Genomic DNA, 26,913 nt, shown 5'->3' on the forward strand with positions numbered 1-26,913 from the left:
TAATTTATTGCATAAATTGATTGCACCAAACGGAGGAGATTCAATCAAGTACAATCAGGAAAACTTAGGCTGTTAAGGTAAGTTTAAGTGCGCACTCAAGGTAAGTGACGAATTAAAACAGTTCATTTAGCACAGGTTTTAACTAGCTTATGTTACTACTGAATCATCTAAACAATACATCAGAGTACAACTTTTATAAATGATTCCTTATGTAGTTGCAATATGGTTCTTAGGTTTTCAGTTTGTATGTACCATACGAATCGGCAAGCAAACCATTGCTTAGCACTTTCCAATCCCATTGTCCCTGCCATTCAACAAGACACAAGTTCAAATTGGCATTGGTGACCAGGAAGTAGTCACAATGAGTAAGCCTATAGTATAAAGGCAAATACAATTTGAAATATGAGCTAGCCTCAACAGTTGTTTTGATAGATGAATTTCTGATTCTAGCTGCTGCATCAGCACCTCTCAATACAAGCAATAAGACTGGAGGGTGATGTAAATAGTATACCTATCGATGTTGGGTTCATAGTGTTTTTCATCATCTGTTGGTTGTTTGCCATCGAGTTGGCAGGCATTTGAGATGGCTGTCCAGCCATAGATGTCTGTGTGTTTATCATTTGATTAGTGGCTTGGGCGAGAGATTGTTGCGCTATGTGAGTAGTAGCCTGAGGAGCACTGTTAGCCACTGAAAGTGTGTTGCCAGGCATTTTCTGGTTTAGCTGCTGATTGTTGGCATTACTCAAAGGAACCTGATTTGGATTGCCAGGTCTGCTGTGAGTTATCTGGTTAACTTGTCCAATGTTAATGGCACCTGCTGATGTCTGTGGTGTGACAGCACTAAAATAGGCCCTGGAGTTTGGGGAGTCTACAAAGTGTATGATTGATCTGAACACCGAGAGGCTTAGCAGGAAATAGTAAGGAATTTGTCAATATTATTTATATAATATCTAATGCCTGATGTACCTGCAGACTGCTTATGCATGAATGTCAAAACTCCACGACCAAACTACTCATTACCACTTGCTCGCCACAATAAACTTGCGAATACTATTTACACCATAAGCTCTATTTAAACGTGGCTACTCGCTTTCGACACCTACACCGCTCATGGGTACCAGAGTTATCAGAGGGTCCTCATGGTTACTCATGAGCAGCACTGACACTCTATAGCCAACCTACCAGAATAGTTCATATAGCAAACCTATCCAGATTTCTCAACGCTCTTTTTACAACCCAATCACAGAAACACTCTCTATAGCCATGCCACCCACCAGTGTTCACCCTCCATAAACAACTCACCCACAAGTATCCTTTCTCAATAGTCAACCTATCAACAGGTACCCATTCTCTATAATCCATTCATTCAAAGGAACCCACTCTTTATAGGAAACATACCCAGATATATCTACTCTGTATTTCCAACCTACCCAAACCTATTCACTGTCTATAACCATGCCGCCCACCAGTATCCGCCCTTCATAACCAACCCACCACAAGTATCCACTCTCCATAGCCAATTTGTCCACAGGCACTTACTGTCAACATTGGAATTAGAGCCAGCTGACTCTAGAATCTCAGTGAGCAGAGGTGCAACCTGAGTAGCTGCAGCCATGGCAGTTGTGGAGTCCTGAGTTCGACTGGCAACACTAACTCCAGTTGTCTGTATACAAACAAGATGAGGTTTAAACCACTCGACTCGCTCTCCTCAATACCATAAACAATAAAAGAATCAACTTAAAAAGACTAATGCTCGCAAGAGACTGCTACTAACAAAGACTTACTGAACAACACGGAAAATCTAAGAAGGCAAATCTTTTGAAAAATCCCCGAGTCATTGCACGGAAGAACCGAGCAAGTGTTGCCTCATGACTGACGAATTTATTGATTGCGCTTAGTAAGTTCATAAACAAAATATTCTATGAATGCATCAAACGTAAAAGAATTTTAATGATCATAACTTATTTCTCTTCATCTTATAGGCGACATGTAGTCGTATTGTACTACAAAAGCAAAGACAATAAGCGGAGAGTATGTACTGTAAATAGCAGATCGCTATCGCTTTACCGAAATTCTTAATTGGGATTCCAAGAGTTTATGCCTACCGGGACAAACGACGAGGCAGTGCTACGAGCGTGTGCATCCTTCAGCTGGCTCTCAAGTATGGAATGAGATGAGAGGGTGGGACTGGGTGGCTTCAGATCTGCGTAAGATGATGTGCCAATAACAGCAACTGTTGACAAATCTTTTAACACAGCCAGGTTAGACAGGGGCTGAACAGTGCTTTTATATAAACCCTAATGAATCGAGCGCATAAACAGGTAGTGGAAGCCTCTAGTGAATGAATGTAACACTAGTGATTGTAATACGGAGATATCCTTAGCGGTATACAGCCATTCACTGAGTTTCCAGCTTCAAATCTCTCATGCCTTATTTTCTCACAATTTTTTTAGAACTAACAAAGTTTATTTTTACTTAATCTTGCTCGTAAGAATACTTTTATTAACTTAGACACATTTATTTATCAGGAGCAGGTCTACATACGTACTGGAGAATTGCGCATCAATGCTTTTCTCAGATGTATAGTCGAGCAAAGATTAGACTTAAGAAAACAGAAACAAACACTGGCTTTTCATCAAATACAGACTATTTGAATATATAAGCTCTTAGCGCAAGTTACCTAACGGGAGAGAGTACATTATTCACAGGTAATAAAGTATGGAAACAGTTTTATCCAAACATTTTTTCATACAAAAGACAATAAAAAAGAATAAGGCTATACATGTACCTTGTACAAAGAAAAATATGGAGTTAAAACAAAAATTGATGCCAGTTAGCACTACACATCATTTCAATGTATATACGTGTGATAAAAAAAGCCTTCAAGGCATCATTTGGTAGCATTATACATGTATATCATTTGGAAGACATCAGAAATCACATGCTTCCACGTGGCTAGCACACACAAATAAAGCAGACAACTCCATTATTAAAATCATGGTGATGATAATATTTCCATAGGAAATACAAGTTGTATACTTAGATAATATGACACTTGAGAATACTCATTCATATAAAGACAGTGATTGATACTGGAACCTCAACTAAACTTCGATACTTGCACAAAGCGTTCATGCAAAAGCATAAACAGATTGGATGACTAAAGCTTATACTGAGATGATTGACCCAGCAGTTGTGACAATGCTGCGAGTTGTGTTAGAGAAAGGCTTAAATGATGAAAGAAAGCGTTCTGCTTGACAGAATTAGTAATGTTATAAAGTAATGATTTTTTTTCCAAAAAAAAATTGTATATAAAACAACATTTGGTCTCGGTGTTACTTTATCTAAAGATATAAACAAATTTTTGATTCTCTTGGGGAGTTTCTAAAAAGTACACATTTATAAATACACATGGGTGTCATCAAAGAAGATTGACTGTCACAAACATACAAGGAAAGACAAACTGTCATGCGTCTCATAGGATAATATCAACTGTCACACATTCATGAAACAAGTATCTCAAGAGAAGATGGACTGTCACACGTATGCCATGAGTGTCACAGGAGATGAGAGAACAATAAATAAACAGCATAAGTGTCACCAGCGAAGAACTGTCACATGTACGAATGTGGGTGTCACAAAAAACGACAGGCTGTGACTTTAGTACGGGGATCACAAGTAGAAGACAAACCAACATACTGTATATAGCATAAGTGCCACAAAAAAGTAGGCTGACACACACATATAATGTGGGTGTCTTAACCCTTTCGTGGGCAGTGCGACGTTTTTGTCGCTTTGGGATACGGCTGCTAATGGGCAGTGCGACGTTTTTGTCGTTTCGGTAACGTATTTTATTATTGCCGTTTCTGGTTAGCTAAATGCCGTTTTTTGTTTACTTTTTTTACCAATAGCAAGCTACGATATAGTAGTTTCAGTTAGCCTCAAAAATTGACTTCAAGGTTGAAAAAAAAACGATCGTTTTTAGCAGTGATTAATAAATAAACTTTCGAAAAAAATTAGAAAATTGTTTTAAATAATTTATCAACTTTTATTTTCCTTGCTTCGGTTTTAGCTTTTATTTACCGAACTTTTTGAGAGTTTGACTTTAGTTTACCGTCATGGCGACTTCTAAAAGAACCTCCCGAGATTATTTTCATAAAGCAAGTACTAGTACCGAAATTACTAAGAGATTCAGAGATGACAGTGACTTTTTAGATTTAGTAGCAAGAGATGACAGTGAATCAGGTTTGAATTGTGATTGTAATGACTTTACATCTGGAAGTGACAGTGATGAAAAGGCTGGTAGCAGTAATGATGAGGATGTGAGTAGGAGTGATGCCAGTGCCTGGAAGAATATAACCAACATAAACAGAGATAAATCTCCTACAATTCAGCAGTTTATAGCAGTGACAGGCCCAGTATTTACTCTAGTAGATGCTCAACCAGTAGAGTATTTTGAAAAGTTTTTTGAGCCTGTCAATCCAGGAAGTACATTTTTGTGGTAGCTCTTTGTTACACGAATAAGTACATGGTGCAAAGACTGTGATGTGGGCCTTTGTAAAAGAGAATGCTTTCGAAAATATCATTCGTAAATAGACAAATATTATGAAAAGCATATATTTTATGTTATACATTTTTATTTGTTTATAATATATATATGCCTATGGACATATACATGTATACATATGCACCTTTAAACATAGAGATATGCACATAATAACACACAGAAAAGTGTATGAACCTTTTGGAAAAAATTGATTTTTTGGAAAATTAATTCGCCCATGGGAGTCTGATTTAGTTTTGAAAATTCGCCCACGAAAGGGTTAAGGGTAAACAGACTGCAACACTTAACATGGGTGTGAAGAAGGAAATAGTATAGTGACACGCGTATAGCAGAGAAGGACAGACTTTCACACCGGTAGTGTAGGTGTAACAAAAAAAACTGTCACACACATATAACATGGGTGTCACAGTGGTAGATAGACTGCCCCACATAGCATGGATGCTACAGAATAACAACTGCCACATAAGTGCATATATCATGGGTGTCACAGTAAAAAGACAGTCACAGAGAAATCTGGCAAAGTATATTAAACAAATCACTTTTTTAAGCAAAAACTATGTACATGAAATTTAATATTCAGTTGCAATTTCTTCTATTCTCATTAGTAGCTGAAATAGCATACAAAATCTACCAGCAGAGCAACAAACAAGCATAACAACACTACTTAAAGTAGGGCAAATTTCATCATGATTACCATAGCTGATGGGTCTATTACTTGGCATACCTATGACAAGTGAATATAATTAATTGGCTAATAGGCCATGTATTCGCTGGGTTTGATCAGGCCAAAGTTTAAATCTTAGTTCATGTCAAACAGATCGATTTATCTGAAGCTACACCGTAGTGAGAACTCGATTGTAACTTTGCTAGATCGGTCAGGGAACTAGGTAAGGCTGCGTACGAACTTCAAAAGATGACTAACAAGATTTGTGACAATTAAAACTTCGTTCCTATGGTTGGTATTTTTAAGGAACAAAAATATATCAAACTGCTTTCACCTATTATAACAAACAACACAAACAAATAAGCAAAAATGGATCACCCAGTACTATTTCCTATACATTATCTGACGTCATGTATCATATGAAATAATCTAAATAGACACCTTCGGCTAGAAAAACCAATCTTATCAATACCATGCTTAGGCTTTCAAACTAATTAAGACGAAAATCTCACGATGTTATTAAATCTTATTTAAAATAGTATTTTTATATAAATATATTGTTTAGAAGTGAGTTAACATCTCAGTGTAGGCATTCATGGAGTTGCCTGATCGGTCACAGCAAATGACACCAACTGATGAGAGCTATATAAAAATGAGTTGCTTTCTACAGCATGAGAACTGCAAGAAACAAATTGTTGCATGAATCCATTTTAGAAAAATCTTTTCATAAAACTGGCTCTATATGTAGTATATTGAGCACTCTTTTTATATTTATGAAGAGAGTGAAATATTAACAATCTTTCAATAGGCCCTATATGAACCAGTTGTATCATGCTTATTTATGGAACGGATTGGTTGTAGGCTCACAACTCCCACAGCGACAAGTTTTATTATATGAAGTCCTTTCAGCAAGCCATGTTAAAGCATTGATAACTCACACAAGAACCATATCATAAAAACTACCTTCAACACCACATCTGTGGCCATGCTTCTAGCTTCTTATCTTAAAGTTAAACTAGACTCTTGAAATGGTAAAACTGCATGTATAAATTATAATAGCACACGTGTATTAATGACAAATTAGGTTTCATATCTCATACCAGTTAAAGTTTGCCACAGCCTACAACATTTCTTTGTGTAGTAGTAGTAATAGTAGTAGCGGTGATAGTGCTGTAGTGGAGGATGTAGTAGTAGCTGCGCTGGTGATAGTAATGCTGTTGTGGAGGACACAGTAGTAGCTGCACTAGTGATAGTAATGCTGTTGTGGAGGACGCAGTAGTAGCTGCGCTGGTGATAGTAATGGCAGTAGTAGTAACAGTGGTAAAACACTAATACAGTAGACGCTCCTACAACGTAAATAATCCATTTAAGGAACGTTTACGTTATAGGGAATTTACGTTATAAGAACAGTAAAATACGAGTAACTTGCCTAATCCATTCGTAGATCTTTCCAAACTCACCCCTATGGCCGCGCAAAAAAGGAAAAATTTTACTTAACTCTTTCAATTTGTAGGCTGTACCGTAACAGCAGAATTATTTGTTTTGCAGCAACAACTTTTCTCTTTTTTATGATCAATCTCACTGGTTTTATAGACCATGATTGCGGTAAATTTACAACAAGTTTATAGGGAGGGACTGCACATCTTCGACGTTCATTTACAACGAATTGCTTATTTTTCTAAACAGCAAAGCCTATTCTGCAAAGTAAAGGTAATAGCAAAACAACAAAATATTTTTACGATAAAAAGCATTTTTACGGTTCTACCTGTTCATCGTCACTATCCGGGAGTCAAGGTTAGGATTAAGATAATTTTCGACGGTACTCCAACTCGTGACATTAAGACTGGTAGACCGACGTTGTAACACCTCCACTAATAGATCGCCTTTATATTTATAAAAAATTGCGCTGCTATCCCATTCACCTTTTTGTCGACCCATTTAACGATCCATTATGACAAACTAGAACGTCGCGAAAGTCATATATAATAGATATAACGCTAAACGCACGGCGTTTTTCTTCTGCAAGTGCGACGAAATGAACCAACATTCAAATGGATTTTGAAAACTCGCCTGACTTGACGCTTTACGTTATATGGAAGTTTTACGTAGTAGGAAGCAAAAACTTAACATAAATTTTTTACGTTATCCGAAATTTACGTTATAGGAGGTATACGTTATACGAGCATTTACTGTAGTAATAATAGAGAAGGTAGTAGTAACAGTGGTAGAACACTAATGTTAATAATAGAGAAGGTAGTAGTAACAGTGGTAGTTCACACCAAAATAATATTGCCTTCAGTTTATTTTTTTTACCCAATTATGGCCAATTGGTAAATTTTTACCCAAATATTGAGAATAATGAACATAATTAAAATATGTAGTATATTTGGAACATCAGTAGCCAGGTGCATGACGACTATTAAAAATTAGCATAGTTAAGGAAATCCTCTATAAAAATATGCATTTGCTTGAATACAGATTTTTAGTGATAAATAGCAAGCTGGGCATTTTTCTGAGCAACGCTCAGAAAAGTCTATTGTTACCAAGAAACTACTTTGTGTATTATACTTATATTGGATGACCATCTACACTATGGAAAGGTTCTAATCCACAATAAAAAGGTCTACAAATGAAAAATGACTTCATAATGAATTTTTCATTTTCGAATAGAATGGTGCTACGGCAGATACAGATATGTTATCATGTTACAGTCACTGATAGTTTACATGCTAAACAGTCTGTCACTGAACCAGTCTACACAGCTTCACAAATAAAATAATAGAAAGCACTATAAGTATTGTATAATTCAGGCTAAAGTCTTATGGAGATTAAAATGTGAGACATATAAGCCAAAATTGGTGCTCGGTGAGGACACCCTTTAAAATAATATACGTGATGATCTCTATCGACCTGCTGTCGTATGACCTCACAGAGCTGTGGCATGCGGTAGATAAAAGCAATTATAGGACAGACTCTTTAGCTATGGAATAAATCATATTGAATTAAAGATCTACCTGGATTGGGCGAGTTGTCCAATTCTATTATAGATTTCACAGATTTTTCCACTCTTGGTTGTTCTGCAAGGAGCCAAAATTAAAAAACACAGTTAGCTAAAAGTAATAATACTAAAAATTATATATTAACTTGACTTTCTATAATGATTTGCCAGATGATCCATGATGTATAAGCTATAAATGTTTAAGAGTAACTTTAAAAACTTCTACTTGTGAATTGTCATCATAATTTCAGATGCATATTAGTGATATCTAGCTAAAGCATTTCAAAAACAAATTTTAGCTGTTAAATACAGACAATAACAATGATGGGTACTTTTACGATTTCTCACAAATAATAAACAAATGTTATCTAAGTCACAAGTATGCGCCATCCAAGTCAATAATCATGCAGATACACCCTATTAAAAATGTCAGGATTGATACGTCTTTGGATACTTCCACCAATTGAGGAGATCACTGCATCTCTATTGAAACTCCACGCAAGACAGAAGCATTACCAATCTCTTAGAATAGCAAATAATGAAACCAATTGAAGATTGATTGAATAAATACACAGAGATCAGATCAAGTATACAAACATGTGCAGAATATTGATAGCATTTACCTTTCAAGGTGATCGAGTCTAGCAAAATGTGATGTCGAGCATCGACCGCATAGTTAGGAAGTGGTGGTGTCGGATTACTGACTCTCTTAAACAGTTGATACAAATTTGGTCGCTTTCTTGGAGATATTATAGAAAGATGTACTCCTCTCTAACAACATATATTAGCAAGCAATAAGTGCTCAAGCAATATCAGTGATCAATTTTACTAGCTTTTAACATTAAAGGTTGACTTGCAACAAAATTCACATTACAGTTATTTGGTATCAAAAGATTCCTCATGTCTTACTCTGTTGTGTTGTAGGTGCCAAATATGTGGAAATGTGATTACAAGCTCTTAAAAGCTCAAAAACGGAAAGCCGTCGTAGATTGGAATCAGTTTATTTCTTTGACGCTGTCATTACATTTGGTTATTGTTTTGTCACGTGATGTTCTCATGTGAATTGCAAGGCCAATAAAAGGCTCAATATAAAACTTCTCGTAGCACTAGTTTATGACAAACACTTCGGGTTTTACCGAAGACCCCGTATCAATAAAGATGCTCGCTACTTTACAGTTATGTTTCGGCTTGAGCTAATCGTCAAGTCGTAATCTGATCATGTGACCCAATACTTCGCAAATAATTTCTGCAGCGAATTTCGATTATCACAGGTGACCAACAGGCTCGTCATGATTATCAAACAATGATATGTACTCCTTCGAGCTAAGGTTAAAAAATTTAACGAATTTTTACGGTAAGTTATAAGATATCAGTGCTAAAAGTGACAGCATTACAATGACAATAAAACAGACGCGTAAGAACAATAGACCTGGTTTTAATGAATGCGTGAAGTATATTTGTGAAAATATTTCGACGAATAAGGTTGCATGAAAGTGTAAACAGAAACCATCTCCCACAACTACGTCCCATTTGAGCCGTTTTGGAAAGAGAATGCAAACTACGGCGGTCTCGTGTGGCTTCGATTAACTGTTCGTTTTTTAGCTTTTAAGAGCTTGTAATCACATTTCCACATATTTTGCACCTACAACACAACACAGTAAGACATGGTGAATTTTTTGATATCAAATAACTAAAATGTGAATTTTGTTGCAAGTCAACATTTAAGCCTGTAAAGCGAATGCATTCATACAAAGAAATTAAAAAGTTACAGGATAACTAGAAGAAGGCTAACCTCAGCCATCTTGTCTGCCAAATCAGTAGCATAGAGGCCAAGATAGGCACGCGTTTCTCGTGTCGGCACATCATAAGGGGAAGAATTACAGATGAGTATGATGTGTTTCTCTACCGGCTGACTACAATGACACATGGAAATACAAAAGCAATAGGATCAAAAGCCTGGGAATTAGTGAACTGGCGACAATCTAGAATTGGTTAACAGTAGCGTTGCCAAGCATTCTTGGTGGGTTTATTGATATGAGTGATGTGTTGTTAACAATAATAACAACTAAAACAATAATACCAGATATGATAACACTGCAGCAAAAACAATGATATGGTCACTCATGTGTATGGCTACTTTATGTCCATTGCAAGATTTTCAGTGCCGCTACAAAGATGAGAAACATACAAGGCAGTTCACTTTAAAACTGAAAAATCACAAAACTAGATAAACATACAGATTCACGATGTGAAATGCTAGCAGATGATTAACTCTACACCTGAAATAATTTCAGTACAAAATGTTCTAAGTTTATTGAGGCATGGCAGTTCTGTAAGAATGCTGATGATGACACCTATTAAGTAAATGTAATGAAACTTAAAAAGATCAACGTAATTACATGCCAAGTTGCATCTAGTTTAATTTTCACATTGTCTATGTTAGAGTAAATTATACATAAAAACTACCGGTATATATACCATAAATTATACACATAAACTGTATTTCTATCGCTAACATGTTATTCACATCGCTAAGGATACACTTTCATTTGCCTGTCCCTAAGTTAAACTAAAAATAAAACCTCATTTTACTCATTACTTCTTTAACAAACTATTTTTGTATCTATATCTACTAGAGTTGCCCCGATTTTGGTATCGGAATCGGTATCGGTGCCGATATGAGTGTCAAGTATCTGAATCGGTATCGGCCGATCTTTTCTTAAAAAATCTGAACCTTCCGATACTTTTTACAGATCAACCATTTAGCAGAAAACTGTATTTTAGCCTGCTATACTAATAAAAAATCATCAGCTGTAAGCTTTTTACTTTTACTTAATGAATTTCAGGCTTGCCACACAATTTATTTCATGTCTATAGCCTGATCAACACAGCGAAAGAAACTTTTTAGCCAGAACGTAAACAAAAAGTGTGGTATTTCCCAATTACAGCGATAGGTTTTATTGCAAGCAATCACGAACAAGATAACAAAAATGGGAAACAAGAACACAGTGTAATATTTCTATTTACTAGCATTACGAAAGTAATTTAAACAGTCGACGCATAAAGTTATCTATCACTCTCTTGATCCTGACGATACAATGGATCGTTTGTATTGTACAAAAAACGGTAACCCCAGTGGCGTATCGGTATGTAGCCTGTCCTCCAACATCTGTTGCAAGGGAATCCCCCTTCAGGACGCTTGGCTACATTGATAATGATGGAAGAAAAGAGACGTCTTACTGAGATAATTGAATCACTAACGGTTTTTAAAAGAAACATTGATTTGCTCTAAACTTGTACAGGCACAGCAGTTCATCTAACAATAGAAGAGGGACTTCGTTATCACAGATAGAACTGTACCACTAACAGTAATTACCTTTATTTACAAATTACAAGAAACATGGACTGTTTTGTTACTACATGCACGGTATGTCAGTATGTGAATATGTATATACATGTATTTTTTTCCATAAATGCAAACAAATAAATACAATAATATTCATGCTTTCTTTGCATTATTTTTGTATTTGCATAATAAAATGAGCTACTATCTATGCAACACAAAAGATCTGAATCGGTATCTGAATCGGATTATTTTTCAATTAGGATCGGTATATCGGATCGGTATCTGAATCGGCTGGTGAATTTAGAATCGGGGCATCTCTAATATCTACACTTCTCCATGCCATGTTTTATAGCTGTGTAATTAGCTGGAGTTTTTAATAAGTGTTAATCATACGTTTTTGTGTTGCGGTACGAAGTAAATAAACTAATGGTGTATTCTTGTGAGAATATTCGACCCAACATACAAAGGTTTTAACATACAAAGCAGATATCACAACAAATTAAATTTGAACTGGTTGGACTCTATTTATAAAGAGCTTACAACTTACGAAGGTTTAGACCGTATCTTTTTGTACTCATCAAGTATCTGTAGTCCGGTTGCCATGGCTTCAGTCACATGGCTCACTCCAAAGTTCCAGCATTGCATGAAACTACAAGTGTACGCTAAACTTCAATCACTCTTAGTAATGCTACAGCCGGGTGTAGCGGTTAAACCGGGTTAATACTCTAGACTGCCAAGTAGTGCTTCAAGCCCCGCTACAGATGTAAGGAAGGTCATCAGGACTTCCTGTGCTAGGGGAGACAACCTGAACAAAAAACCTGAGGCAGGTAGCGGAAAACCATTTTAGTATGTTTTCAAGAAAACTTGTGAAATTGGGAGAGATCATGACATGCGGGACCTGCCTACAGTAAAGTTTGATTTACATGTACATATCTACAAAACAGGAGCTTCTTCACTGCGACTAAACAAAAATTCCAACACAAAAATGTTATCGCGAGGCACGACTAAATGCTTACTCGATGAATCCAAAAGCCTCATGCATCTCATGAGAGTTGGTGCTTGGTTGGGCACATGATACACTTGGATAAGGGGCGGAATCAGCAGAGGTGAATGTGGCTATCGTATACAGGTTGCTGCCACTCTGTAAAGTTATCAAACATGGCGAGTATATTAGTTATAATAAGCAAAGTGAAAAGCAATGTTTTCGTGAAGTATAGGGCAGCAAATTTAAGGTAGAAGACGACTCAGTAAACTTACATCTAAGTGAACCAGTTGTTAGTGTACATAGCTTAGTACAAATCGAATCTTTGCAATATACCAGTTTATATGTATTCAAAACTTTGGGTAATAGCCTGAGATTATGCGCAATAGGTTGAGTAGTCATTGGAATCCGAAATAGATGGTATACTCACATCCACAAGCAAGTCGAGGTCATCTACAGCAGCAGGACTGAAGTAATTCAATATTGGAATTATGTAGTTAGATTTCAGCTCACTAAATGACGCTTCCATATTGGTGGTCGCTTCCACCAAAAAGACCACATCATTGGCCTGAGCAGTAGCAATAACCATTCTAAGTTATATCCTCTGATTGATGCGTTCTACAAGAACACTTCAACATTGATAAGATTGCTGAGTAACAGACTCCTACAATGCATTTTGTTTCAATTATCAATGAGCTCTTTTCCATAGAATGAGAAACGAGTCTGAACAGCCTGCATGATAGAATACATTCATGATGAATTTGCATAGTTGAATGTAAACGAGAACCTTAGACATTTCACCACCATTCCTAATCTAGAAATACTTCTTAGTTGTACGACATCTACACAGCAAGTTCATTGCCCGCATCACGTTTGCACGTCGGTTTTATCACCCGTGTAATGCCTACATGTCAGGTTTATTACCAGTATCACATATCTGCAAAGTCGATTCTCTGCATCAAACATATCATTGGTATCGCATTTGGACATCTCTTATTTTAACATTTCAGGCAATGATTTACAACATTCAAAGCTCAAGTGCTCAACTTAAGTCTAACAAACATGTGGTCATTCAAAGGCAAACTTAAGTCATCCAAACATAATCAGAATATCAACATAAGTCTAACATACAACCCTTACTCGTAACCATCTTTTTGCACTAGGAGAGGTGCATGTTCTATATATGCTTCTCGATAACAATTACCATTTAGAAGACAAGTGAAAACTTGATGAACTGATATATAAGCATGTCTTTGCCAACACCAAAATATTATGTCATGAAATTATTTATTAATGAATGAAATTGCCGCTGTTTGGTTACGATACATTGCTTTACTTACACATTTGAAAATATTTTGAAATTCAAGAATACACAACTTTTATGGCATTTATAGTGCTTTTCGTTGCGCTTTATGAAATAGAAGATCTAGGCTTACTATATGGTCTGGATTCGCAACATTTATTAGTTTTATAGCTGGAGTATGCTAATCTGCACAAATATCTTGTCCCGCGTAAGGAACATAAGGGGAACATAAGGTATGCGGCTATTGACTGTGACAGCTATTAAAAATCATTACAACATTACAAAAATCAAACAACATTACAATTATATTTTCATATTAAAAGCCTTCATGACATTGGCCGAATTGCATTCTGTAGACGCTAGGAATAATGCTGAGAGTTCACCGTTGGCAATAATCTTCGCATAAATCTAACATTGAAACAAATTTAAATCATAATCACTTTGTATTTAAAAGCTGAAAGTCATCCAGATGAGGAAAATCAGTGGGTGTCAAGCACACTACGTTGTTTGACACCCGGGTGAAAGACACATTGGATCATATCTATATGTATCTCTCTATGTTTAGCTTATTTTTGCTTCAAAGAAACTAGTGTCACAATGCAAACCACTAAACCACATAGCAAAACCAACATGGTAAAGTATTGGGCATTAGTAATAATATTAAGCCAAGCGTTTTAGCCTATGTGGTATAACATGCTTGTTTATTAATAATACCAGCTATAATGAAACATTTATAAAATTATATTTCATGCAGCAAGTCACTGTATAAGTCTACAAACGTTTATTAAATGCTATATCTGCGCTGACATCTAGTGACGAGTTAGAGGCTCTCAGTGAGAACAATCTGATCTGACGAAAATAGAGAAAAGTTTTGATGTATATCGCATAGACTGACCAAACTTGCCTATCTACGTCTGCGCAGCGCCATCAACTGAAATCGTGGGGAAAAACAGTTAGTCCTATATTTAGTCAACGCACGTACGAACTGATTGGCGATCAACAGTGTAGTGCGAAATTCGTGTGCAAAGTGCTGAAACTATAGGCTGACTTAACGACAGTTTTATGTTCGTTGATTACGAGTTCTCCCGAGTAACCGACTAGACGGCTAACTTCCGTCGACCCAAAGAGAAAATGTACTTAGTTTCGTGAATATATCTGTAAGTTTTGTTTAAAAATGCATTGTCGTTGAAATACGTATGGTGTATTTGCTTACCTTTTTATTGTTTAATAATAGTTGTTTCAATTATTACGTGTTTTGTAAGTTCATGTAACTAAATGTTGTCCTAGAATGCCTACATAATAGGTAGGTCAAAGCAGACAAACATGTTTGGCTGATCGCTGGTATATCGAACAAATATGTTCTTATTATATTTTTTGCTAAGAAGCTGTGTTGCTAGTTGCTCTAAGAGAGTTCTAATTAAATATATTTTACTATTCTAATAATAGGATATACACAACTGTTGTGTAAAACGTTGCCTTTATGATGGAATCCACCAAACTTTTTATTCGTATTAGAGTGTTGTATGGAAATACTTCGAAAACAAGATACCAGCAGGGAATGTAAAGAGACATTAAAAGATTCTCTAATTTTAAAATTACCTAAATATCCATATAACAAGAGCTACCAAGCGCACTAGTACAAGGTTTTGGGGAATCTTAGAGATTGTGATACTGCTTTTGTTTAACTGCTTAGTTGCTTTTATTAATAATTTGTTGTCTTAAAAAAGAATTCGTCTTAGAAAAGAATAATTCGTTTTATTAAAAAAGAAAATTAAGAAAAAGTGACTATGTACGCCTACCCAGAATCTTGTACAAATCAAACAGTTAGCAACAATTATTTTCACTATCTTACTGCTTCAATCTTGATTGTTTGACATGAAAAAATCAATTTTAACAGGATAAGCCCATATACATACCCGCGACACATTTTAACGATTCTAGTCATTACCTGATGTTGGGGATGATAGTAACTTAGAGAGTGTCATTCTAATCGCAGCTCAATCTAAACGGTAACTCAAACTCTGCACTCAATGAATTTAAAAAACTTACGATGTAGCAGACGCTTATTAAATCAATATTTCCGCAGCAAAAATCCCGTATCTCTTATTGTTAGATGTAAACTGTTGTTGCTAGATTTGTTTATACACTGAGTAACACGAAATTCAAGAACTTCTTGTTAAGCTGTTGTTGAGTAGAATTATTGCAAGCCTTCATTTTTTGCAGTGAACCAACAATCATGTCCTCTTACGGTGGGTCCAGATATGGCTCTCGAGATGATTTAGATGAAGGAGAAAAAAGACAACCTCAACCCCAACCTAGACGCGCACCTACCCCACAGAGCAGAAAGGACTCTGCGTCTAATGGGGGAGGACGAGGAGCTCCACCGTCTTATGGGTATGTGTTTTTCCTTCATTTGAACCAAAGCTTGTTCAGTGAACAAATAACAGCATAAGAATATTCATGAATGTTTGGGTAGCAGCTGCAGTATTTTCTGTAAGCGATATCATGCTAAATCAAGTGTTTTGTATTAGTATACTGGTATACATACAGTATCATTTCTGGTGCAAAGTATTTTGTATCAGGAAGATAATTGTTTGATTCAATGCCATAGGATAAGGCACATAATTTAACAGAACTATGATATTATTACCTGTAATGTAGCACTGCATGTTGTTATCATCTTTAAATCTGTTACTCAACACTGCATGTTGGTATCACCTGTTTATGTGAAACTGCATGTTGTTATCACATGCTCTTGTGAAACTGTGTGCTGTTGTCGCCTGTTTAGTAAAATATTGATGCCGCTCATAGTCAGGAATAAAAATTTGTATCCATGATTGTAACTGATTTTTAGTCAATATGAGGATACGAGTCGTGTTCCTACGGACAGGTATGGAGAACGGCTAGCCCCAAGGAGATATGAAGGTTTGTTAAATAACATAAATCAGTAAGCAACAAATAAATATATTATGAAGAGTTTTTTGGTTTATGAACGAATCCCAGTCATCTCAAAGTTATGAAACTTTTGTTACACGTGATCTTATCCAAGTGCACCGAAATTCACCTGTAAATATTCTCATCTAAACATTTGACACCGTTGGTATAAATATTATGTGACAAATTAGCAAAACTTGATATTTTCTGGTGAAGGCCGGTTGCTAGAGTGCTGAAAAACATTTTTGTTGGATAAAAGAAGTAGATAAGTTTTCAACCAGTTGCTGAACATAACAAATCAACCGTGGACCTCCGATTATATATAATTTTTATTTTACTTATTGTGCCGTTGTTGGTTAGTGTCGCGTAAAAGACTGTTATTTTGTTTATTGTGTTTTGTTATTTACTGTTGTTTTAATTCTCTGAACTGAAGCAAACTAGTCTCTTCGTCTTTACATAACACATTATTTTTACTGATCAATGGTTTGTTATGGAGCATTGTAATATTCTCTTGAGTTTGATCTCTGCACTGTGTTGCAACTAAATATGGTTTGCTGCAGCACTTATTCAATTAGTCGTCTATTATAGCAATTGTCACCAACTCTTTGGGCTGTTTTGTAGAGAGACCTCAGGACCAGTACTACCCTAGCAGGAGTCATTCTCCTACGAGCAATGTTGGCAGTGTTGATGCCGGACCTAGATACGACGGGCAGCCTCGCCAAGCTTCTAGGTAAAGTCGGAAACATTTGTGCTTCATAAAAAGAAAAAAGGTTTCACATGGATACGCTCAAAATATAAGGATACCTTCAAATGCTCAAGTCATGCACCATTAGCGTGACTCTGGATGCTTCAATACAGAAACCTTTATATTTATTTTAGCCTCAAATTTTTGGGGTTTACAATAAACATACTAGTTTCAGCTAATAACAGAAGTTTTTATTAAAGCCTTTTCTCATCCCCATTTCTATATAAGACAGTGTTGTTTCATGCTGTTTGTCATGAAATTGTGTCATAATAAGTCGACAAAGATTTTGAAAACTAGGATAATTTTATAGCAACTAGTATGTTGGCATTCTTGTGTGCAGTGTGAGATCGTGCTATGTAATAAGTATGTGCACAATTATTCTTAGATGTGGAAAGGTGGTTGAGTAATGCAGGTGGTAGCGTGCTTGGCCTGAAATCTGCTTATTCTGGCTTCATTATCGAATGGTGCATCTTTTTTCCTAATGCTTTAGTGGCTACGGCCAGACACGGCTCATGTTATAGTAAAGACTAGCTGAATGTTCGGCGTTGCATGGGTATTAAAAACAGCTTATAAACAATGGCGGGTAATGTAGTTGCCATTGACTAATTTGAGTAAGCTAGTATCCGTATTGCTAAACTTACTAATAGGCCGTCAGAGCAAGCTTTAGTGACGTTGCGCGTAACGCTATGTCGCTATACATATATCCAGATAATGACTCGTAGTACCCAATGAATCCATTGCATTCTGTCTAAAGCCCGGTTCCCATATCGATTGCGAGACCCCGGCGGTAATCTTGCGCAGCAAAACACTTGCGACGCTAGGCTCGGCGGCTTCTGTTCACATAAAGCTGTATCGCTAATAATTGCATAAAAATGTTCGCTTGCCATGCTGTTTCAAAAATGCTGACCTTTACCTGTACAGTGCATTTTGGGAAGGTTTTGCCTGCGGCTCTTCGCAAAAGTTGAACTCTTACATTGACCGCCCGCAACTACCGGCGGTACTTGACGCGTAGGCTCACATTTCACCGCTGATAGCCCTGTGGTGCTGTCGCCAGTGCTTGCGGCATATATGGAAACCAGGCTTTAGTTTGTCCCATTGTGAACGGGAGGTTCCAAGATCAAATCTTCTGCGATACAGATTTTTGATTGCTAGATTTTAATTGCTATAGCTGGACAGACACTGAACGACAGACACTGAACTTTGAGATTTATATATACTGTGTATGTAGATTATAGTAAAGGTTCTAGTAAAGATTATAGTAAAGCTTCTAGTAAAGATTATAGTAAAAGTTCTAGTAAAGATTATACTAAAGTTTATAGTGAAGATTATAGTGAAGATTATTATAGTGAAGATTATTATAGTGAAGATTATAGTAGAGATCATAGTGAAGATTACCTATAGTGAAGATTATAGTGGAGATTATTATAGTGAAGATTATCTATGGTGAAGATTATAGTGGAGATTATTATAGTGAAGATTATTATAGTGAAGATTATAGTAGAGATCGTAGTGAAGATTACCTATAGTGAAGATTATAGTGAAGATTATAGTGAAGATTATAGTAGAGATTACCTATAGTGAAGATTATAGTGAAGATTATAGTGAAGATTACAGTGATGATTATAGTGAAGATTATAGTAAAGGTTGTGTTACTAGAACAGGTAGTGTATAAACATGCTGAGGCTTGTGAAGAAGAGGTTGAGTTTGTTTTTGTAAAATGAATGCCTTTGTAATTAACATTTAATAAACTCTATATAATAGTTTGTTAATAAATAATTAAACATCTGCTAGACGTTTGTCAATACTTTCTTCAATACCTAGTCAGTCTTCATTTCTGGAATTTCATTTCAGTTTGATAATTTATATCATCAGTGTATATCACAGCTTAGCAATGTGTAATCCGTTTTGTTCAGCTACTTCAATGGATGTTGCATAACTTTATTAGATTACTGACATTTTTATAGCATAATTCTGCATAAGTTTGGGGCGAAGAACTCTGCTAGAGTGATATTGAAGTACCGAGATCACTAACCTGCGGATTGGCCATATTGCTAAAAATAACAAATTTGAATACAGCACTCGATTTATGAAGCGAATAGCGTTTTTGCATGTCATTTGTTTATTAAATTATGGTTGCCCGACAATTTTGGTAATTGGCGGCATAATGTCATGTCATGTTCGCTTACTAGTTTTACAACTCTAAACAACATTTGTGTATGTTCAGGATCCAAAGTGTAATACATTATCAATGAAATAACTATAAAACAATGATATTTAGTTTTAACGAGCAAGCTACAGTGACCCAGGTGACTGGCTATAGCACTGATACTATTAAACAATTTAGTTTGCAGTCTCAGAGGAGAGACAACTTCAACCTCAACGGAGAACATGGCTGTTTTAATTGATGTGGAGTGTCATTCACTTTTTAATGTTACCTTTCAATACATGGTTGTTTATTGTTAGATTTAGTAGCAAGTTTGGCTGCAAAACATTTATTCAAAAAATGGTTCACGGCAGGTTATCATAGCTCTATAAAAATCGTTTTTACAAAAAGTGGATATCGCATTGCAACATGTGTATTTTCAATTTCATGCAATTTTAATAGAGGTTTGGATATGAACATTCTAAACAGCCTAAAATTTTTCTGCAAGTTAGCCAACATTTGGAAAGTTTATTTATGTGTATGTTTCACCTAGCATGACCATCACCAGCACCTATCATAGGGTCTTGAGCCGGCAGCAAGCTTCTATTATTATAGGGGGCAAAGTTCACTTCAAGTAGGTCTCGAGATATGCGGGCCAGCGTACAGCAGCATTAGTTTATTATCACATGTTTCAAGTATCATTACTAGTTACAGACTCTACTTGGGTGCCTGGAGGGGTTTCAAAGTTATTTGTTATGTTTATTCTCATTGTTTGGCAACCATAGTGACTACTTGTTTGTGTGCCTCCTAGGTCTCAGTCTCCTGCCAGATACTTGGAGGTAGGAGCAGCTGTTCCAAGGAGCCAAGTCCCCCCACAAGGTAGATATGCTCCTTCAGGATATGCCCCTTCACAGAGTGGATATGCCCCTTCACAGAGTGGGTATGCCCCTTCACAGAGTGGATATGCAGCTTCACAGAGTGGATACGCTCCTTCACAGGGCGGATATGCTCCTCCGCAAGGGGGCTACGCTCCATCTCAGAGTGGCTACGCTCCATCTCAGAGTGGCTACGCTCCATCTCAGAGTGGCTACACTCAATCTCAAGGTGGATATGCTGCACAGGGCTATGCTCCCCAAGGAGGCAGGCCTAGGGGACCCTCGTCGACTTCAGGTTATCAACCAATGTATCAGACTGGGTAAGATAGACTCATCTGTGCATAATTTTGTGCCACTGCAGATGTAGGGAGGTCTTGTGATTTAAATGATTGTTGTTATTTGTTAAGTGAAAAGCTAAAGTAGAGTGACATGATAAATGTACAAAAGAAGAGTTATCCACTCTTGAAAACAAAACCACTTTTGATGACAATAGACCATTAGCCATAAGATTTGCTGGTAGCAATAGATTAGCATATTCTGATCCGATGAAACATTTGTCTTCTGTCAGTCTATTTTGATTGTTGGAATGCTTTCATACTATGTTGGGCTCTCATACTATATTGTTGGAGTGCTCTCATGCTATATTATGTCACACTCATTGCTTATCACCACCATTCTGATTATCTAAACCAGTCATCTTTCGTAAACCATAATTGTCGCATACAACTTTTATCGTTGTATCTAGGTAAATCAGACACGCTGATTCCGATTTTGTACTCAAAATAAAGATTGGTCCACTAACTTTTAAAGTCATGAAGGCTTTTTTACAACGTTTCAATATCGGTCTCGAAAACAACACAATCGGCACAACAAACTCCGCCCATAAGTATGTGACGTATGTTAGCTTTTTAGGAACGGAAGTTGGGGATGGTTAGTCCGATTTAGAATGATAGAGATGGGTGTCTTAAAACCCGTTATTTTCTAAATTTAGCCTTCAAAATAATCTCAATCTTTTATGAAAGGTAGATAAGCTATTTAACATTGCTCGTAGTTTGTTACAGGATGTTTAATAGGTCGAACACCGAGAAAAATGAGCTCAAAAAAGCACAATAACAACGCTAGTTTGTGATGAAATAGCGCTTTTTATCACAACAAACTAATTTGTTGGCTCGTTGCAAATTTGGCTCATTTATTTTCTCATTAATGCACGTTAATGCATTAATGTTTTGTAGCTTCTGCACCATGAGTTTTGCTGCTGTGCTGTAGTCTAAGCTAATAATCATCCTTCGTTTTAGGGGCCGAAGTACAGCCCCTTCACAGTCAGGTTCACAGTACGTTCCACGTGGTCCTCCTACCAAGAACTATTACGGGCACCAGCAATATGGGTAGGTTTTTGCTAATTGTATTAGTTATTTCTGTGACCGGGAACTACAATGACGTTTTACTAATACAGTGAGAGGGTGTCAGTGCCCATATAGCCATATTCATATTCATCAATTTGCCTTTGTTCCTTGACATCCATGTCTGAAAGGAGATATTTCATTCTGGAGTCTTTCATGGTTTCCCTAACGATATCATGTTAACATTTTCATGGTATTAACTGACCTGCACTCTATAGATGGCTAGCGATGGTGCTGCGAGTGCATAGTGCATTAACACTGCCTTTATTACTGTGAATTAAAAAGTTATCTCACCGCATGAACGAGTTTTAAGTGCATTGCTGGACGGCTAAGGGTATTGCCGATCCTATCATAGATCCTATCATACTGGTGTGTAGCTTTAGAGACGACCACAACTGTCATCTTTTGAAGGCCTGTAGTACCACGGAATTAACACAGCTTTATTTGCTATGGATGTGCAACTGAAAAAAATTATTTTTCTGAGCTAATTTGTCTAACCACAATTACAACATCTTGCAATTCTTTACGGTATTGTATACATAACTTATTTAAAACCCGCCATGCTTATTTATAGACTTTGCAAGATTTGATCCAATCTAATGCCTTGATAAAACACGAACGAGCTTATCAGACTCTCACTCATTTAACGATAAAATCATTCATTCCTTTTCATTATACTTTTGCTCATTTCTGACATAATCCTCCTTGTCTTACGGATATTGAGTGATATGTATAATTTAAAAAGCCGAATTCAGTTGAACACATGAAATTTGACATTGAGACCTGAACTTAGTCGCTAAAAGGCATCATATTCGAAAAACAGGCATTTAGCATTCCGACAAAAACTCTTGTCAATAGGGAGCTTTAGAGCCTTTCAAAAAGTAGCATTTTTACATCGTATTGAGGCTGTTTAGATGTATATGTACAGCCATCATGAGATGTGGAAGTCAACAGCACAGCATATTTTATGCAATCGAGGCTGAAAGTGTTCACGCAGTGGACAACTATTTTTTGTGCCATCAGTTTTTGCTCTACATGTAACTTGCTGTTTGAGCAGAAGAGGTTGGGCTAACAAGCAGTACAAGCAGAAGTCGGTGACAAGAGACGGAGGATATTACAATGTGTACACTGATGCAGTCGTTAAAACTAAAAAACTCAAAAGCAAAGGTATGTCAAGTTTTTGGCACAGTGAAACAGAGTTTCCTCCTCTCTTTGCATAATGGAAAAGGTAAGCAACTCCGAGTTTCACAGGTGAAGCTTGCAATAGTCTTTGCAAAAGATGGTTTATTTGGTTAGAAAAGCTTTCAATAGGCACATATCATATTGAAATACATGCTAAAAGTTAGCATAAGCAATAAAGTTGCTTGGTTAGTCTCGTCCCGTGTTATTTCTATTGTGACAGAACTGGTTTTAATTCTGGAGTTTAAAGATGGACATCAGGTCCATATCTCACATCCATTGACTTATACTGAAGTCATTTTACCAGACTTGCATCACTCCCTAGTTAGTCAGTTTTTATGTATTTGTCATCAAATTCCTTTTCATTTGTCATTCAAAGGACAACTTGATGAGCTATTTCTTTATTTTCAAACGACCTTCCTACCAATGATGGATTATAAGTCCTCCTTTGTTCAACCCAAGATACATTTAGTCATAATCACAATGATGTTTCACAAAAATATCTTACGTTACGTCAGATTAAATTATTTGGTTATTTCGGAGACCTATTTGTAACCTTTAATTATAATCTAGGTAGGCTAATTATTATTAAATTGGTGTCTATTGGGCAATAACTAAAAGTTATATTCTATCTAATTAATGGTTGCAATAGGAATGTGAACCCATTATAATAGTTATAGGCTATTGTTATGGCTGTGATTCTCATAATGTCATTATGCAGCAAGAACTGTCTTTTGCAGGTGTTCCTACCACCTTTTTGGCTGTAACCCGACCTTGGTCAAAGAACCACAGTAATCAGCCCAGAGATTTCATGCCACTTGTCATTGCTTCCATATTCTTCAATCCTCTTTTTGGACTCGCAGCGCTTGTCATTTCCTGTAAGCCAAGCCATTTTCTTAGTGTTCATCTTTGGTATTGGGAAAGATTGAATTAATGTTAACGATTTCTATTGGTTTTTATATATGGCAACTAGTGATGTCATGTATCAAATGACCATGTGCGGGCAGTCCTATCCCAAGTTGTGTTGCCCATCTGCTCTGTTAGATATGTAGATTAGCTATCATCAACAGGTGTGACCCTGTCTACCACAGTTTTAAGTCCTTTAGTTTGCCACGTATAGTACAGTGATTTCAATAAATCATCTGATATCTCTCTGTCACCTCATTTAACATGAAAAATGCGAATGAGGTTATTTTTGCATGGTTTTTGGTATTTGCTATAAAATTGTTGCCAGATCGCGTGATGCTTTTTCAAGTTGGTTCATATTAGCTAGTGTGGCATTCAATCTGTTGCCAAGTGTTAACTGTATGAATGTGCCGAGGGCTAGATTTTAACTTGTGATTTGGCGAGGTGGTATTCATATTAAAGACTCATTCAAAAGTTTGTTTCTGGCATGTTTTGTTCTTTTCAAAACTTTGTCTGCTAATTTGGCCAGTTTTCTGCTAATTTGGCCAGTTGACAGACAGATAAAAGCCACTTTATTCTTTCTGATATTGATGCTTTGTTATTGTATATTTCATTATTTATGCATTGGAAATTGATTTTAGTGTTCTTTTCTCATTCTGGGGATCGGCATTTTCTGATTTTGCAAAAATCAGCAGATTCTACACCAGTTCAAAATCATCCCTATCTGTAGAGGTTTTAAGAATGTGCAAATTTAATCCTTATATAAGACAGACAATCTATCATTATTTGACAATTGTCTGGTGTTGCTTCTTCAGGCATGACGATGCGTGCAGTGACTGAAGAAGACTGGGCGACAGCCGGCTTGTACGGGCGCGTCACTTTCTGGATGTCTATTACTGCCATCATTACTGGTATCATCTTCTTCATCGCTCTTATAGGAGCTGTTCATAATGACTTCGTTCCTCCCATGTTACATTAGTTTCCGTCTTGCTAAAGTAACCATTTCCATGTTATATACCCCCATTCATCTTCAGTTCTACTATAGATTTCTACATTGTTAACTCGCATTTCATCATATGAACGCATTCCTACTATCATTTTTATACCTTATTATATTATTGTAAACCTGCAGCTACCCGTTTGACATTCCACGGAAATTATCATTGTCTTTAACAAGTCTCTCAACTTTAATGCATTCCTTTTGTATTTAGGGCCCATTTCAGCTCTGCTGAGCGGATAAATTGTTTGGTTGGGTCATTGAGCTAGTGTTGCAGAAGAAGTTGCTCTCAATAGTACTATGGCTGGGGATTTCCTTGCATCATTTTAACCATATTTTTATATAATTGATTCGTTTTATCTTGATAGTTTATAATAAACAAGTAATCACAATTTGTATTGATTTTGGTTGGTAATTTATGTTGATTACAACACATATACCATGCGTACATATGGAGTTAACTTCTCTTAAACAAATGTTTAGGCTAATGACAAAGAGTTTTTTATAAACACTCACATTATTATTAAGAGATTGTACTCAAATTTATATAAAAAGCATAAGGATCACACTCATAAAAACACTTTTCTCATGATATTAAGTTTGAAAGTTAGAATGGTAACTGTTGTTATATGTTTAATTAAAATGAATTTTCTGTGCAAAGACTTTTTACCGGAGCAATGCCGGGCATCATCATACATCATACGTCAGCACCTATTGCAGCTAAATTATATTTGTAACTCTGCTATATGTAATGTTATCCTGTATGGTTACAACAATCATGATGAAAGCAAGTCAACGGATATGGTGACATGAACAAAACTTTCATAGGATTATTGGCTAAAAAATGTATAACGGCTACATAAAGACATCGGAGGGTCGTAGGCAGAACACAATGGCTCCATCATGCCATCTATAGCTGCACATTTAGGTGGCTTTTTCCTTCTTATTCACAACTACATGTATAATGAAGCTTGAATGAGAATTAAGGTAGCTGTCAGCATCATCATTGCCTGTCATCCGAGCAGACATCGAAGCTGGCAACGGCAGACACATTAATCATAAGGATATGTAATCCTTTTTTGTGTAGAGTTCTGCACCGTGAGGCCAGATTGCTAAAGGTTTGTGGTTAGAACTTTATTCAACTATGTTCCTTCATTGGAGTATAAATGAAGTTGGCCTTAAAAGGCCATCCTGTGCATATTGGGGTCTCATTTTAATTACTTGATCTAGTTTCATAGCCGCATTACGTTTGATCTAGTACTTGCTCGCCATTAGGTATCATTTGAGCTTAAAGAAGAATAAATCAAGGGAGTAAAATAAAGAGAATAAATCAGCTTTTGTCAAGATTAAGAGATTTTTTAAGATCATAAATCGGTGTCTATCTCATGCACTAGACTAAAGTACTTGAATATCATGTTTCATGTAGAAAACATGTATGGCGGTAGGGACAAGTGCAGCTGACATTGAAAGCTATGGTATGATATGGGTGTGCCACATGTCAGATGCTAATGCTTTATGCAAACTGCATTAAAAACTTACAGACTAATGCCTTCTATAATCCAGGATATAGAGGGATTCATACTAGCTGTCTTCCTATGCAGGTGACTGTCATTTGCAAATGTTGTCTCTTCAAAGCTCTAATATATAGCTTAGCCAGGTTACATTTTCCACAAATAATTTATTTTTAAAGATTATTTTAAAATCAAAAGTTTATACTTATACATGAACAACAATTTGCTGTTCAATCAATGCACCACATAGCTAATACAGAAATAAAATTTTTACAAAAATTTCGCAAATAAAAACTATAATAATTGGACCATCAAGTCCTTATATACAATAATATATTTAGTTAAAATAAATGTTGGTTATATTGA

At 36.3% G+C, this 26,913-nt stretch overlaps 2 protein-coding genes across 3 annotated transcripts in view; one reads left to right on the forward strand and one right to left on the reverse strand.

Moving 5' to 3' along the window:
* The window catches only part of LOC137393010 (mediator of RNA polymerase II transcription subunit 25-like), a 47,740-nt gene extending 32,932 nt beyond the window's left edge, over positions 1-14,808 (reverse strand). For both annotated transcript variants that reach the window (XM_068079388.1, XM_068079387.1), the window contains exons 1-10: positions 14,753-14,808; positions 12,985-13,172; positions 12,589-12,713; positions 12,120-12,221; positions 10,019-10,139; positions 8,850-8,997; positions 8,243-8,305; positions 2,106-2,203; positions 1,540-1,663; positions 512-868 (exon numbers count right to left, since the gene is read on the reverse strand). In XM_068079388.1, the coding sequence (XP_067935489.1) occupies positions 512-868; positions 1,540-1,663; positions 2,106-2,203; positions 8,243-8,305; positions 8,850-8,997; positions 10,019-10,139; positions 12,120-12,221; positions 12,589-12,713; positions 12,985-13,143 (1,297 nt within the window). In that variant the 5' untranslated portion in view covers positions 13,144-13,172; positions 14,753-14,808. The remainder of the gene's footprint in view (positions 1-511; positions 869-1,539; positions 1,664-2,105; positions 2,204-8,242; positions 8,306-8,849; positions 8,998-10,018; positions 10,140-12,119; positions 12,222-12,588; positions 12,714-12,984; positions 13,173-14,752) is intronic.
* Positions 14,809-14,952: 144 nt separating this feature from the next.
* On the forward strand, positions 14,953-25,434 carry LOC137393632 (calcium-binding protein P-like). Its single transcript, XM_068080270.1, has 9 exons — positions 14,953-15,014; positions 16,081-16,251; positions 16,712-16,782; positions 17,413-17,521; positions 20,491-20,874; positions 21,850-21,939; positions 23,012-23,121; positions 23,874-24,011; positions 24,855-25,434. Exons 2-9 carry the CDS (start codon positions 16,094-16,096, stop codon positions 25,016-25,018), a joined length of 1,224 nt encoding a protein of 407 aa, XP_067936371.1. The 5' UTR covers positions 14,953-15,014; positions 16,081-16,093; the 3' UTR covers positions 25,019-25,434.
* The last annotated feature ends 1,479 nt before the right edge of the window (positions 25,435-26,913 follow it).

The sequence above is a fragment of the Watersipora subatra genome, chromosome 4 (assembly GCF_963576615.1).
Source record: "Watersipora subatra chromosome 4, tzWatSuba1.1, whole genome shotgun sequence".
NCBI lineage: Eukaryota > Metazoa > Bryozoa > Gymnolaemata > Cheilostomatida > Watersiporidae > Watersipora > Watersipora subatra.

Excerpts from the sequence above, each read along its gene's own strand:
- LOC137393632 (XM_068080270.1), top strand. The coding sequence starts at position 16,094 with ATGTCCTCTTACGGTGGGTCCAGATATGGCTCTCGAGATGATTTAGAT. Across the intron at positions 17,522-20,490 it reads CAGCCTCGCCAAGCTTCTAG|GTCTCAGTCTCCTGCCAGAT; the intron begins GTAAAGTCGGAA and ends TGTGCCTCCTAG. Across the intron at positions 24,012-24,854 it reads CGCAGCGCTTGTCATTTCCT|GCATGACGATGCGTGCAGTG; the intron begins GTAAGCCAAGCC and ends TTGCTTCTTCAG.